Raw genomic sequence first — 14,557 nt, 5'->3', positions numbered from 1 at the left:
GTGTCTTTCAGAAATCTTGTTGCCATGGTAACAACATATTATATGGTGAAAATTGGGAAAAAAACTTACAATTCAAACTGCTTCATCAGTTTTCAATCAATTCTCATGAAATTTGGCACACACATTGGTATTGAAGTAAAGATGTACAAGGCACTTTTTGTGTGTGTTTCAGAAACTGTGTTGTCATGGTAACAAAATATCATATGGCAAATTTAGGTAAAAAACTTGCAATTTTAACTACTTCATCAGTTTTGAACCAATTCTCGTGAAATTTGGTTCACACATTGGCCTTAGGGTAAAGATGTGCAAGAACCTTTTTTTTTGCATTTGGCAGAGAGTGCATTACCAGGGTAGCCACAAATGATAGCCAGAAATGTAGGAAAACTTATTGTGGATCAAACTTCTTCCCCTGTTTTTAGTCAGTGCTCATAAAAATTGGAAGAAATATTCATCTTAGGGTAAAGATTCATATTAAATTCTAAATGTCTTCTCTGCATTAAAATGTGGGGGGCTTCATTAATATTTCTGGGTTTGGGGGAAGGGGCAGGATTAGTCCTTTAAATCTGACATCAAAGAAGGTTAAAGGCAGTGGCCATTAGAAACATAAAAATGATAAACACTCTTAAAAAACGCATCCCCTTAAGGGCATATAGGCTGGAGGTACACTGGGTGAATATGAAACCTTCCGCTGAAGCAGAGGAGTTCCAACACTGGCAAGCAAAACAAAATGTGTACCCCTTCTACTTTCAACAGCTGATTTTCCAAACCTTAGTTCCACCTCCCCAAGATGTGCACCCCTTCCCATACCACTTTTAGTTCTACTTCCCCATGCTCAAACCAGTCTACACCTTTGTCCCTCAGGGGTCAATGCATTTTTAAAGCTAGACATTGCTCTTTTTTTGGGGGGTGGGGTCTTTAGAAAATGACCTCATAAAAATTACAGTTAAAGGATTATGACTAGGAACTTAACCCCCCCCCGAAAAAATAGGGGGCTGATATACTTTTTAGTAGAAAATGCCCCCTCCCCCTTCAAAGGTAAGAAGAGTCCTTTGCACTTCAGACCATTCATTTGAAGTTTAATGCATTCTGATTTGATAAAAAAATGTTTACAGTACCCAATTAACCATTGTTTATTTATATTCTCCTACTCAGTCTTTTATTCATATTCATATTCCGTTCCTACTCTTTCTTTTTAACTTTCACATCACTCTTGATTTTGAGCTTCACCATGCCATCTCCTTCTGTTTCCTGTCTCTAAGTATATTTTTTCTGACATATTTTAAAGTGTACCTTTAATCATGCAACTAATTATAGAAATATAAATATATACAAAAATCTCTGCACTTGTTTTAGAAATTCACTTGCAAATTCATGACTCGGTAACATACCATATCCAAAATATACCTATGTGCACAATAGATTTTAGCCTTATATTTTCTTTCATTTATTTTTTTCAGTATATTTCTGTGACAGCCCCTGCTTCATGCTTCAAATAAAACATTAATTGGAGGCTTTAAATATTTGAGGCTTTAAATTAATATGCTGAAGTGTAAAGGATTCCCCCCCTTTTTTTGGGGGGGGGGTTAAGTTCTTAGTCGTTATAATTTCATTTTAATCTTTATGTGGCAATTTTCTAAAGCCCCCCCAAATAAAAAATGTAAGGGGTGTTTTTTAAGAGTGTTTAAGTTCCTCATGGTCATGGCCTTTAACCTTCTATATTTTTATGTTGTCAGTTTTTAAGGACCTTCTCCGCCCCCCCAAAACCCTATAAATATTATTGAAGGTGATTAATACCCTGCGCTATTATATGACGTTATAAAGGGGAATCAAACCCAAATAACGCTTGTTTTTAGAGGAAAATGAAAAATCAGACAAGTTTATAGGTCAAAGTTTGAACAATATCGGACAAACCATAACAAAGTTGTGAACATCAACATATTAAAGTTATAAACATTGGTAATCACTATACCCATGAAGACTTCAAATTGACCGCATATGTGATGTCATAGTGATGTAAGAAGGCAAGGACCACTCTTCCATGTACTGGAATAATTAATTAGCTAAAATTTCTTTTTTTCAAAAGTTTTACTTCAAATTATATCTTTCTTTCATGAGGACATAAAACATACTACCGGGTTTATATTACGGCCCCAATGGAATAGGGATTTAGGAGAAAACCAAAAATCATGATAACGTGACTACTAGTCTTATGGGAAAGTTGTCCTTGTGGCCTCACCCCTTGTCATAATTTACTTACCCAGTTGCCAATTTGAATTCTACATACTAGAAGCCTTAGGGATCTTAATTTTAAAGCAGCCATAACTTTATTTTGCTTGTCCGATTTCTTTAAAACTTTCACCATTCTTATTTTTCTCCTTTTCCATGCACACAACATTATGACCAAGGCTTGATTCCCTTTTAATACTGAATATGTAGTTCAAATTGCAAGGTTTTTACCTAAATTTTGCCATATAATATGTTGTTCCCATGGCAACACAATTTTGGAAACACACACAAAAAATGCCTTGTACATCTTTACTTCAATACCAATGTGTGTGCCAAATTTCATGAGAATTGATTGAAAACTGATGAAGCAGTTTGAATTGTAAGTTTTTTCCCAATTTTCACCATATAATATGTTGTTACCATGGCAACAAGATTTCTGAAAGACACACAAAGTGTGTCTTAGACATCTTCACCTCAAGACCAATGTGTGTGCCAAATTTCATGAGAATCGGTTAAAAACAGAGGAAGTGGTTCTAACTGCAAGATTTTTACCTTATTTTAATACACTGTTACCATGGCAACACAATTTCCAACACATGCAAAAAATGTGTCTTGCACACCTTTCCCCCAAGACCAAAACATGTACATACACACCAACATTCAACCCCCTCCACCGTCACCCTTCGGCTTGGTTAGCATCTTCATTCAGATATTTGGTGCATTGAAGTGCGAGGACAAACAGAAGATCTGTTCAAAAAGGGTCTGAATTCAAGAACTAATCCAATGCAAAATAATGCACTGCTATTGAGTTTTGCACTAGTGCTAGTCTATATATCAGACAAATCTGAACTCATAAATTCTGACATTTTCACCCATTTTTTCACTGTTCCTGCAGCCAGATTTTTTGGAGCATACCCCATTCGTAATTCTTATACATAAACAAAGGTCTGGAGAAAAAATCATGCTTTTGTCCACCGTGTCCACAAGTAGGGCATTTTTGACGCTAACAGACCAGACTATGATAAAAGGAGCGTTTTTTGTACACAACAAATTGATATGGTTGGGTTGTTATACATCCAGGCTTTGGGAGAATTAATAGCAAGATTTTACCCATGATGAAAGGGGGATGGAGGCAGGGAAAGAAAATGGAATTTTGAAGAAGAAGAAGCTAGGGGGACAGGGAAGAGGAGTGGAACTTGACAAAGAGAGAATAAAAGAAGATAAGGAGCAGAAGATGAACGATGGGGAAGAGATGGAGAGAAGACAAGAATAAGAGGAAGAAAATAAGGAAAATCTAGAGCAGGAAGAAGAAGGATGGAGAGAATGAGGAGGAGCAGAATAAGGAGGAGGAGGCCGGAATATATAGACCCGATAGAGATGGACATATATTTGCATTTGCGGTTCAGTCAGTTTGTAGCCACATAGTGACATACCCCTGTTCTTAAGTTCTATATCCATTTTCTTACAACATCCCCAATCAACAATGTTCGATCATTTTAGAATGCATCACGAATTATTGAATGATATATTTCATATTTATCATCAGAATTTTAAATGTATATATCCTCAATAAAAAAAAATATCCGCTCGCGAACCACACAGCTGCCACGCCCACCTCCTTCCTGGGGCCATTTGATTACTATGTACTGCCCTGCGCAGCCGACAAGCCTAGCCTGAACACAAGCACAATACAGCTTGGCGGGAGAAGTCCGGGCTGCGCTGCCTCTACATATATGCGACCGACAGATAAGCAGTCGCTTATCTCAGTTGATGTCCGCGAGAGAGCTTGAATTATGAATATTAGCTCTGGTTTCTTGTTCTGACTTGGGTTTCGAGCATTCATCCCAGCCTGTTCGTCATTCATTGCGAATATCAATATGTGAGTGCTTTCACCGTTTCAGTTTAGGGTTAAAATCAAACAGGACTAATCATGTCTGAAATTGTTCCGAGACATATATAACTAACCCAGTCCCACACGTGCACATTTTTGTAAGGCACATTTTTGTAAGATATCTTTGTAAAGTAAATCTTGTCACTTTGTATCCACTTCCATCATAAAAAATGATGATAACTACTAATAAATTTCAATAATAATGAATTGGACTTGTACTGTTCTAATACGAGATTCTAGATGAAATTAGAACTACTTAAACTTAAGCCTAGGCTTAGGTATTGAATAAAGAATATTGTTTCAGCCTTTTCAGGGAAGAACTTTACACAAAAATAATGTTTAATATTGTCTTCACGTCACTTCAGAAGGCTGTTCATTAATAGAGGATGACTGGACAAATTTTACCTTTCCCCGGACCCAAAAATTTGGGTGTATTAGTTTTTGATTCATGAAAAAGTACTGCAGAGACTGATGGACCATGTACACAGTGGATGGAAATTTATCAACCGAATCTTGAAAATAATATGTTGTTTTACAGTGGAGAAAGAAAATCTGGACAAATTGTAACTTATCAGGAAGCAAACATAATTCCAAACTTTTGCAAGCAATATATGTGGGCCATTCCTTGGCCAGGTGTGTGACAGAAATTATGAAAAATTGTGACTTCAATTAGTTATATTAAACCTGAAAACTAGAGATTTTATGACTAATTATGATTTTGAAAGTTTAATATGATTTTAAAATACACAGGAATTTCAAAATGAAATTAAACTTTAAAAATGCTTCATGCTTCAGTGTGAAGTCACACACGTGACCCTCTTTTGACCTCTGACTTTGAACCTGCATATTGGAGACAGCAAAAAATATTTCCAAATGATAGCTGACTATTTAAACATGTTAATGTTGTATAACCTTAGTTTCAATTACAAAATCTCAATTTTTTCTAGATTTATAACTAATTGAATTGAAGATTTATCATAATTTTGGTCACACATATGACCAAGAATGGCCCATGTTTTGAGTTGGAAGTAATGGTTAGCAAGTTGAGAAATTTAACTTGTACTTGAAAGGAGGCTTCTATTCCTCACATGTCGATGTCTGTGATGTGAGATCCCATTAATCTGATCCCCATCTACCTTTCCCATAATGAAAAAAGATGGATGCTAAAAAAAATATATTCTCATTTTTGTCTTTTGAAATAACCATTGAGATTTGATGATAGTCATACAAATTTTGTTTTGTACAATTTATTTTGTTTTGATGTATTTTTTTTATTTTTGATGTGCTTTTATAAGACATGATTTTTATACTTTGTACACAAAGAAATAAATCAGTCTATGGACCACCTGTCCTTGTTTCCTTTCTTTATGAATTGTTGTTTATAGATTAAAATGGAAAATATTTGTTTAAAATTTTCAAAATCATAGATTCTACAGAATAAAGTGTGGAAACAACAGTTCAAAGAAACCAGAGAGAAAAAAACAAAATGAGCGGACAATCTCCAAGCCAGAGAGTAGCAAAACCAGACGAGTGTGACTATGCCCTGGTCCAAGATATGGGAGAAGGATTCCGCCGAGGGACGTCCAAGATCTCGGCCATCGGAACATCATTCACGATGGTCTATGGAGAGTGGGTGGCTGCTGGGAGCACAGATGGAGACGAGAGCCCGGTGGTCATCTGCATCCATGGAACACCAGCAACAGAGGGAGCTTTTCGGCCGTTGGGCAGCAGGATAGCAGCTGAGGGGTATAGAGTGTTAGCTGTTAATTTCCCAGGTTTGTTCTAAAAGTTTTTGAAAATCCCCCCCCCCCTCAATTTGCCCCGGATCCCAAATATTCTACATTCCAACAATATCAATCTTAAACTAATCCATCTGATTCTGAGTAGGCCTACATATAGGTGATATATAAAACAATGTCAATTCATACAACATAGCGCTTAATACATTATTTCTAAGAACTTCCAACTACTAATTAAGTCAGCTTTAGCATGGATTGGGCATTCAAGGAATTTCTTCCTAATTTGTATGATTTATCTAAAATCTTCAGGAAAAGAATAGATTTTATGACTTGACTATAATTTTTTGATTGGTGGGATATTAGTGTCTTGATGAATTTCCTATGTAGTACGATTTTGATTTGAATTATTTCATTGTACTGTACAGTTTGATACTAAAAAAAAATTGATTCATGTATATTATGAATTTTCACAGAATTTTTATTTTAAAATGGTTATGATATTTGCTTATATATATTCTGTTTTGCTTTACTTCGTTTTATAGATAAATATCAAATACTATACATGCCTGAATTTATTTTATCTGTATAAGTTCATTTTAACTATTTTGATCACATTACTTTGTTCTTCTGTTGAAAATGAAAAATAATGAATTGAATTGAATTGAATGTTAACTGTTTCGTTATGAAAAATTGAGAGTGGAAAAATCATATTAATTAATGTGTAAAATATGTGCAATCGCAATTATTGATAAGATTCCATTTTCAATTTCAGTGATCCTGATTGCATTTTCGGTCTACACTTTATATTTTAGGTATGGGATACACTGAGATGGACAGCGAAAGACGCTTTGATTTCTCCGTTACCCACAAAGCTGAGCTTGTCAAGGCTTTTATCTTTAAATTAGAGATATCCAGGTAAAGTAATTCCTTAAAAAGCTGTGTGCGCTATGAACGCCTAGCTTAACGAGGTATATAGGAGCGCCTTGAGCACTTAACAAGGTGGATATGTGCGCAATATAAATACCCTATGTTATTATTATTAAATTTTATGTGTTTTCATTTAATATTTATTTGAACAGAGTAACCCATCAGTAGTAAAATACTGTTTTACTTGTGGACCTCGTATAACATACGGTGGTGCTAAAAGGTCGATGAACCCAACAAGAAAATGAAAATATTTCAAGTGTTCACGTTCTGTCATATTTTAGTATTAATGATTTAGATATTACATTCAATAAAGTTTGTTTCTCTGGGCTCACCAAACATTGTAGTGTTGTTGTCTCCACTCAACACTCAGTATAAAGGAGTGCATTTTCTGGTGGGGTTTACTATCACTCTAGCACCACTGTAAAACAACACACATTGCATGTTCAGACATATAAATTGAAGTAGAGTAATTCTTGTATGTAATGGAGAACCCACAGGGGTAGAACAGTTCTATAATGGAAGTGGCTACACTCAGTAAATTAAATATTTTTTATTAATATTATTTTGAATTATCAAATTTAGTGACAGTTCAATTCTCGTCTCTCTCATTTCTTCATCTTCAAAGGGTAACAATGCTGATAGGTCATTCCACTGGAGGTCAGGTCATAGGTCATTTGGCTGCTGATCGCGATTTAGAAAACATCGTCCAATCAGTGTGCTTCCTGTGCAGCACAGGCGTACAGCCTTATGGGTAAGTTTTTTTATTTGACCTTTGCCCTTGGGCCTCCAGATTAGGATATTCCTTTAAAAGTGAAACCTGTATACATAACAAAGACAAGAAATGCAGTCTTCATGATCAGATGGAATTATTCAAGGTGGTCTTTACAGACAAACTGCATTTGATCTGTATATAAAAAATGGATACCTGGAAAAAATGACAATTGGGATCTAGTGCCTTGAGTAGTCTCTTTGCAAAGTGGATATAACTGCTGTAAAATATAAGTTTTTGTTACATATTCTTTTTTACATCTCTATCTTTCATTGATAGGTTTTTTTGCTGACGTTTTTGATAATGTACGATTTCCCCCTTAATTCTTTTAATTTCAGCTCTCAGAAATACAGCATGGTCCCCTACTTACCCTACCTGCTCTACAGAGCAATATACCTTCCAGTTCTTGGTCCAGTCCTCATGTACCTGGCCTCGATGGTAGTCCACAGGTTGGGATTCCGGGCCAAGACCCCTGAAGCCGGAGTCATGAGCATCTATGAAGGCCATCAGATGAGATTTGATGTGGTGAGGAGTTGACAAATTATTTCTGAATTTCATTAACCATAACCTTAAGTACCTGGCTTCACTTGTCCATAAGTCGGGATTCCTGGTCAAGACCCCTTAAGCTGGAGTTGTGAGCATCAATGAAGGTCATCAGATGAGATTTGATGTGGTGAGGAGTAGAACTAAATTATTCCTCATTTCTGTTAACTCATACAAGACAATAGATTCTGTTAAGTAAATCCTCAAGTACCTGACCTCGATTATAGTCTATAGGTCAGGGTTCCGGGGCAAGACTACTGAAGCCGGAGTCATGAACATCTATGAAGTCCACCTGATAAGATTTGATGTGGTAAGGAGTTGATGAAATTATATCTAAATTCTCTAAACCCTTATTTCAGTCAATTAATTATTTAACGGTAACTGAAAGTACCTGGCCTTGATGGTAGTCCATAGATTGAGTTCAGACAAAGAATCCTAAGGCTAAGAGATTTAGATACCACTGATTCCAGATGCACATTCCAGTTTAGATTAGGCATAGAAGCACAGTAGCAATCAACCTCAAGGTTAAGACCGCATATCTAGAGGAGAAATGCTATTCATCCATATCCTGATGTGATGTGAATACTGGGGTAATGCGCTCTACGAAGGCCACGGATGAGATTTGATGAACTGTTTTTCAACCAAATTTTAGATTTGACAAGGCCTGAAATTCTAGGTAGACATATTGAAAATTAGACTAGTGGGCATTAGATTAAATGGCACATAGACCAAGTAAGAATTAGATCAAATCCACCTAGACCAAATCGATTGTATTATGGACCAAGACAGTGGGCTTAGCCATGAGTGTATTCAGACATTTTAGAATTCAACCATCTTCTTGTAGACCATGAGTCTTTCAATTTATCACAAGTGAACTTCTCAATTTAAATCAGAATTACATCTCTTCTGTCTTCATCTTTCCCCACCCTCTTTCCCTACTCTATTGTATCCCCCTTTCCCCTTATCTCTACACTCTGGTCATCCTTTCCTTAATCTGTCAAGTTACCTAAAGTTTTTGCATTGTTATTTGTAAATAATATATTTGTAATGTTCGATTGCTATACCATGTCATCATTTTATTGTTATATTTTGTATATCCAATACAATGCTGCGATATGTGGATATTCTAATAAAACCTTCAAACTTAAGGTTTAAAAATCTATTGAAGCTTGTTCATTACAAATTTGCAATTTGCATTTGCTTCTTGCATCAACAAGTTTAAATGAATTTGGTTTGAAATTGGTCTATCACTTGCAAATTTACATCTGAAATTGATGTAGCTGATTGCAAATATCTTCTTGCAACACCCCTTTAGTGTATCTTGCTTCATATTTTTGTCCAGTTTGCCAAGGATTTGACAAGACTAGGAGAGAGGCAGATACCGGTACTGTTAGTCTATGGCTTGAGGGACAGGATAGTTGAGCCAGAGTCGATACCAGAAATCATCGCTTTACTAGATATCCCAGAGAGCAACGTGAAGGAGTTCAATGATGAAGATGAACCCAATATAACATTCCATGGTAGGAAATTCATTTTGCAAAGAATCCTTTTTTTCGGTGACATGACGATTGCTCCGGCGACAATTGCTCCTTGCTTTATTTCATCTAAGATAAAGGTTTAGGGTTTGGTTTGCAATAGGGTTTCATGTTAGGTTAGGGCTAGGATTGGGTATAGTGTTAAATCCAGGGTTTTGAAGTGAAATTGGTCATACCATTAATGTGTGGATTTGCTGCGGAGCAATCGTCGCCAGAGCAAATGTCATGGAATCCTTTTTTCTTTGGGATGTGACAAACTTGGCTCGGCACACTGCATATGGCTTTGACTTAATTAGAATTTGATCCCGATTCTTACAGACTTAAACTATGGTATCTATGCAATTATGATAGTAACTGACAGGGCTCAGCAACCAATAAAAATCAAGGCCTACATGTACATGGTAGGACAAGTTTAAAGATTAATTCCACTTCTGGTAACGATCTCAAAATGACTTTTTACAGAATCTAATACGGTATAATGACCACCCAAGTGTTTGTTTGTATGAATAAAATATATGTGCCAAAGGATTCTGGAAGAAATTGTGTAATTGCTGAGAAATAAGCAAAATAAGCGTGGATTCGGTCCCTTCCATCGGGTCTTTATTCCAGCAATAATAATACACTGTCCCACGTGTGCCTATCTGCGTTGGTGATCTTCAGTGTGAACATTTTTCAGCGTAGATTTCAAGATTTCACGAAGTTTAGTTTATGTAACTGTACCAGATCTAGATCCTTGATGATAAACTGACAATTAAGCCTGATATTACAGACTTTCTCATGAAATCAGTGTTTACTGCAACTACTGGCATTTTTCTTTAACCCTATTGAAATATTCAACTGTCCATGCACTTACACAACAACAAAGTGCCTATTTTTAGTGATAATTGCTGATCTGCAGATACTGAGAGTCAAACAAGTTTTGCATACAACTTTATGTCTACTATCAAGATATCACCCTGAAGGTAATTAAAATTCGACAAATTCACCATAATGTAAGTCCTTTTGAAACAAGACACTTGTTGACTTATATGCAAATATGACCTTACGTGTATAAAAGTGTGAAGGAGTTTGATGATGAAGATATGCCTAATATGGCATTCCACGGTGAAAATATATTTTGCAGAGATTGCCTTTTTTGGGGGGGGTGTGGCTTTAATAAATTGGACTATGTAGACTAGCCCTGACTTAGGACTGTTGGACTTCTATTACATTGATTTGTGAATAACTGACTGTAATTGTGCCTTGTAGGGTAAATCTGTTAAGGGAGTGGACAAGAAAAGTTTTTTTATTTGACCTGACATCTTTATAACTTTTTATTTATTTTTTTGCTGCAGGTGATTCCGTGAGACGGGTGGTGTGCTTCAAGACGGGAACCCATCGGCTCCACTTCAAGAAAACTGAACTGGTCCTAGAAGAGATTTTTTCCTTTCTCGGAGCTCTCAGCAAAAAATCCAGATGAGAAAAACTCTCTCCATCTGCGACCTGTTTCATGAAATCCCTCTAATCCTTAAGGTGATGGACATCCTGCAGGAACTTGTTATTTCTACATCGTGCATATTTGTGGATTGTTGAAGCTAAATTTATTATACTTATGGATGTTTCTGAATGCAAGCCAAGTCTCTTTATTCAGATCCAAAGTCTGTCTTTTTGTAGGTTGGCTGGATGAAGTCCTGGGGAGTCAGCGTTGAACCTTGTATTTCACTGGTTCAGATTTCCAATGCTTGACCAGTCCATTCTCGAAGCTGTGGACACCTGGTGCATTTGCTAAACTATCACTAAGACTAACCATAAGTCAGTCAGCCAGATTTTAAATCAAGTTTAGTCCCAGACTACAAGGGTGGCCGATTCACCTCGCACTCACAAAGATCTTCCTCACCTCTCCCTCCACTTTACTCTGTTCGGTGCATCCTCCTCCCTCAACCCAACTCTCCTACACTCCACCACTTGTTTCTTCCATGTCTACTTCAATTCCCCCCCTATCCTTCTGACCAGCCACTTCGAACCCAAGCGGCCTTCTCAAAATGTGATCAATATCCCTGCTCAACATATGTCCATACCAACATACTCCGTTCCAACTTCTCTTCCAAACCCAGCATCTGCATGAAGACCTCATGATTATTTCTTATGTTTTTAAGTGACCGACCTTGCGATATATGGTTCATAATACTTTATAGCAATTGCTGTGCAACTGAACGTTCAGGAAGGTATCCCAAGAATGTTCTTATGGGCGACACTGCATCTGTAGTTTATGCCAAACTCACACCATTGGAAGCTTGAAAATTATTCCAAACCGACCAATGGTTTGAAATTAATTGGAAACTGACCGATGGAATGTCATTCCAAATAACATATAGAATTGGTTGGTATGGAGTCGGTTTCAATGTGTGACAGTTTCATTCATTCTATAGCAGACATATTGGCCCAAATTCACAAATGTCATTTTGAAAACAGTCAGTTGAACCCATGGTTTATGCAGATTTCATGTTAAAATTATGCTTAATTTACCGCATATAGCAAAATGTCCAATACTGTTATTCGCTTTTGTCAGAGAGCACCAAATTGACACCAGTTGCCATGGTTAAGCATGCTGTTTTATTCACGGGTGCACTTTTTTGTACAGAGTACTCATCAATTCAATACAGTGGATTTGCATGACAGTTATGTATAAAATACTAGCATACACAACCATGGCAACAGGCGTCAGTTTGGTGCAATCTGACAAAAGCTCTCATCAGTATTGGACATTTTTTATTAAATGCAGTAAGCATAATTTTTCACATGAAATGCTGAACCATGGGTTCAAAACCACCTTTGTGAACTTGGGCCTTTGGATATTTCATGTAAGTAGTTACATGTCTACTTGTTTCATGGAACATACTCCAGAGGTATATACAACAAAATGTGTTTCATCAAGATTTTTTTTTACGGTCTTCACTGCCCATTTACAGCATAGAAACTTGCTTTTTATCGCCTTTATTTTCTCACGTTGTACAATACGATACATAAACATGACAATATAAAAACACAAGAAAAGGCATTTTACATGAATGTGCATAACCGTAATGATAATAGAGCGAACTGATTAAGTTATTCATGATCATGTTAAAACTAATACAGACAACATTATAAAACACCTGTCTCGTATAGTTTGGTAGCTACATGGTCTAATATACACATGTATATGCTTGTCAAATAAGGTCAGAATGATTGTACCATGTGGTAAGTCGGCTAGGTTATATGATTATAAGTCGTATGGCGTCATTGAATTAGTCGAAGTCGACTCTCTTCAAGAACTTCATAATTATACACTGCCACTCCAATTAAAAGCTTTTGTTATTATTGTCAATGTGTTCACAGGGTAAATTATTCATGTAATCTTATAACTTGGAATAACATTCTTAAAGGTAAATGCTAGTTTTGATAATGATATCAAAATGAGTTTGTACAGAATCCAATGAAATGACCACCAGTGTCTGTTTGTATAAATAAAACACATGTGCCAAAGGATTTTGGAAGAAATTGTGTAATTGCTGAGAAATCAGCAAATAAGCACAGGATTCGGGTAGAGCGTCGGGCCCGACGCTCTAAGCAATAATTATACATTGTCCCACGTGCGCTTATCTGTGTTGGGGATCTTCGGTGTGAACATTTTTCAGCTCAGATTTCAAAAAGTTCAGTTAATCTAACTGTACCAGATCTAGATCCTCGATGATATACTGACAATTAAACCTTGTTTTACAGACTTTCTCATGAAATTAGTGTTTACTGCAACTACTGGAATTTCTCTTTAATGACAGCTTCATAAGCAGTTTGAATTGTGAATCTTTACCAGTACTATTTGAAAATGAAGTAAATTATATGCATATATTGTTTGAACAAAGATTTTACTGTATAATTGTAATTTATTGTGTGTGTGTGTCACATTTGTATAATTCGTCGGCTTACTGCAAGAAGGGACTTGTAGCTAATTTTTACAATTACTTCTTTATTATGTACTTTTTAATTTGCTGATATTTCCAGTTTTACTTTATACTTCAAAATATTTTTATTTCATTGGATAGCTTACAATATAGCCTTTCAATTTTTGAAATATGAATAATCATATAAACCACACTAGGTCCCTTGCGGAAAGCCGAAGAATTTGGAGGTGTAAAAAAATGATACCTGGTAGGATGCAAAAGCCTGTGTGGAAGTATGGCTAGCAATTAAATTTTGGAATGTTCCCCAGGGAATGGAGAGTTCAGGCAATGACTAGGGTAATAATCTTTGCAAACTTGTGCTTGGGATCGTTTTGATGTTACCATCATTACAATCCCTCTCTGTATCACAATAAGTTACAATGATCATACCCTTAAACATTAAATAGGAGGCAACAAAGTCTCATTTGTTTCAAACACCTGAAGTGTTCAGGATTTTATTAAACAAAATTTGACAATTGAATAGGACAATGATCAAAGTGCCTAGTGCAACATGATGAATGTAAATCTGGTCCCACTTACATGTAGTGTTGAATGGTGATGGTAACGATGATGTTGATTAATGTGATAATGATGACAATGTTAATGGTGATGATAGTGGTGGTGACAGTGAGATGATAGTGATGATGATGGTGGTGATGATGATGATGATGATGGTGATGATGATGGTGGTGATGATGATGGTGATGATGATGATGGTGGTGATGATGATGGTGATGATGATGATGATGGTGGTGATGATGATGGTGGTGATGATGATGGTGGTGGTGGTGATGATGGTGATGATGATGATGATGGTGGTGTTGATGATGATGTTGATGATGATGATAGATGGTAATGGTTGTGATGATGATGGTGGTGGTGATGATGATGATGGTGGTGATGATGATGGTGGTGATGATGATGATGGTGGTGATGATGGTGGTGGTGATGATGATGGTGGTGATGAT

General features: G+C 36.3%; 1 protein-coding gene across 1 annotated transcript; it reads left to right on the top strand.

The window, feature by feature from the left end:
* The first annotated feature begins 3,959 nt into the window (after window positions 1-3,959).
* On the top strand, window positions 3,960-11,581 carry LOC121422092 (uncharacterized hydrolase YugF-like). The gene is made up of 7 exons (XM_041616907.1): window positions 3,960-4,105; window positions 5,545-5,892; window positions 6,669-6,771; window positions 7,409-7,534; window positions 7,891-8,077; window positions 9,438-9,615; window positions 10,965-11,581. The coding sequence occupies exons 2-7, from the start codon at window positions 5,604-5,606 to the stop codon at window positions 11,087-11,089; spliced, it is 1,008 nt and encodes a 335-aa protein (XP_041472841.1). The 5' UTR covers window positions 3,960-4,105; window positions 5,545-5,603; the 3' UTR covers window positions 11,090-11,581.
* Window positions 11,582-14,557: the final 2,976 nt, after the last annotated feature.

The sequence above is a fragment of the Lytechinus variegatus genome, chromosome 9 (genome assembly GCF_018143015.1).
Source record: "Lytechinus variegatus isolate NC3 chromosome 9, Lvar_3.0, whole genome shotgun sequence".
Lineage (NCBI taxonomy): Eukaryota > Metazoa > Echinodermata > Echinoidea > Temnopleuroida > Toxopneustidae > Lytechinus > Lytechinus variegatus.
Note: the sequence above shows the minus strand (reverse complement) of the source record. Positions and strands in the feature narration are given on the sequence as shown.

Excerpts from the sequence above, each read along its gene's own strand:
- LOC121422092 (XM_041616907.1), top strand. The coding sequence starts at position 5,604 with ATGAGCGGACAATCTCCAAGCCAGAGAGTAGCAAAACCAGACGAGTGT. Across the intron at positions 5,893-6,668 it reads GTTAGCTGTTAATTTCCCAG|GTATGGGATACACTGAGATG; the intron begins GTTTGTTCTAAA and ends TTTATATTTTAG. Across the intron at positions 8,078-9,437 it reads ATCAGATGAGATTTGATGTG|TTTGCCAAGGATTTGACAAG; the intron begins GTGAGGAGTTGA and ends ATTTTTGTCCAG.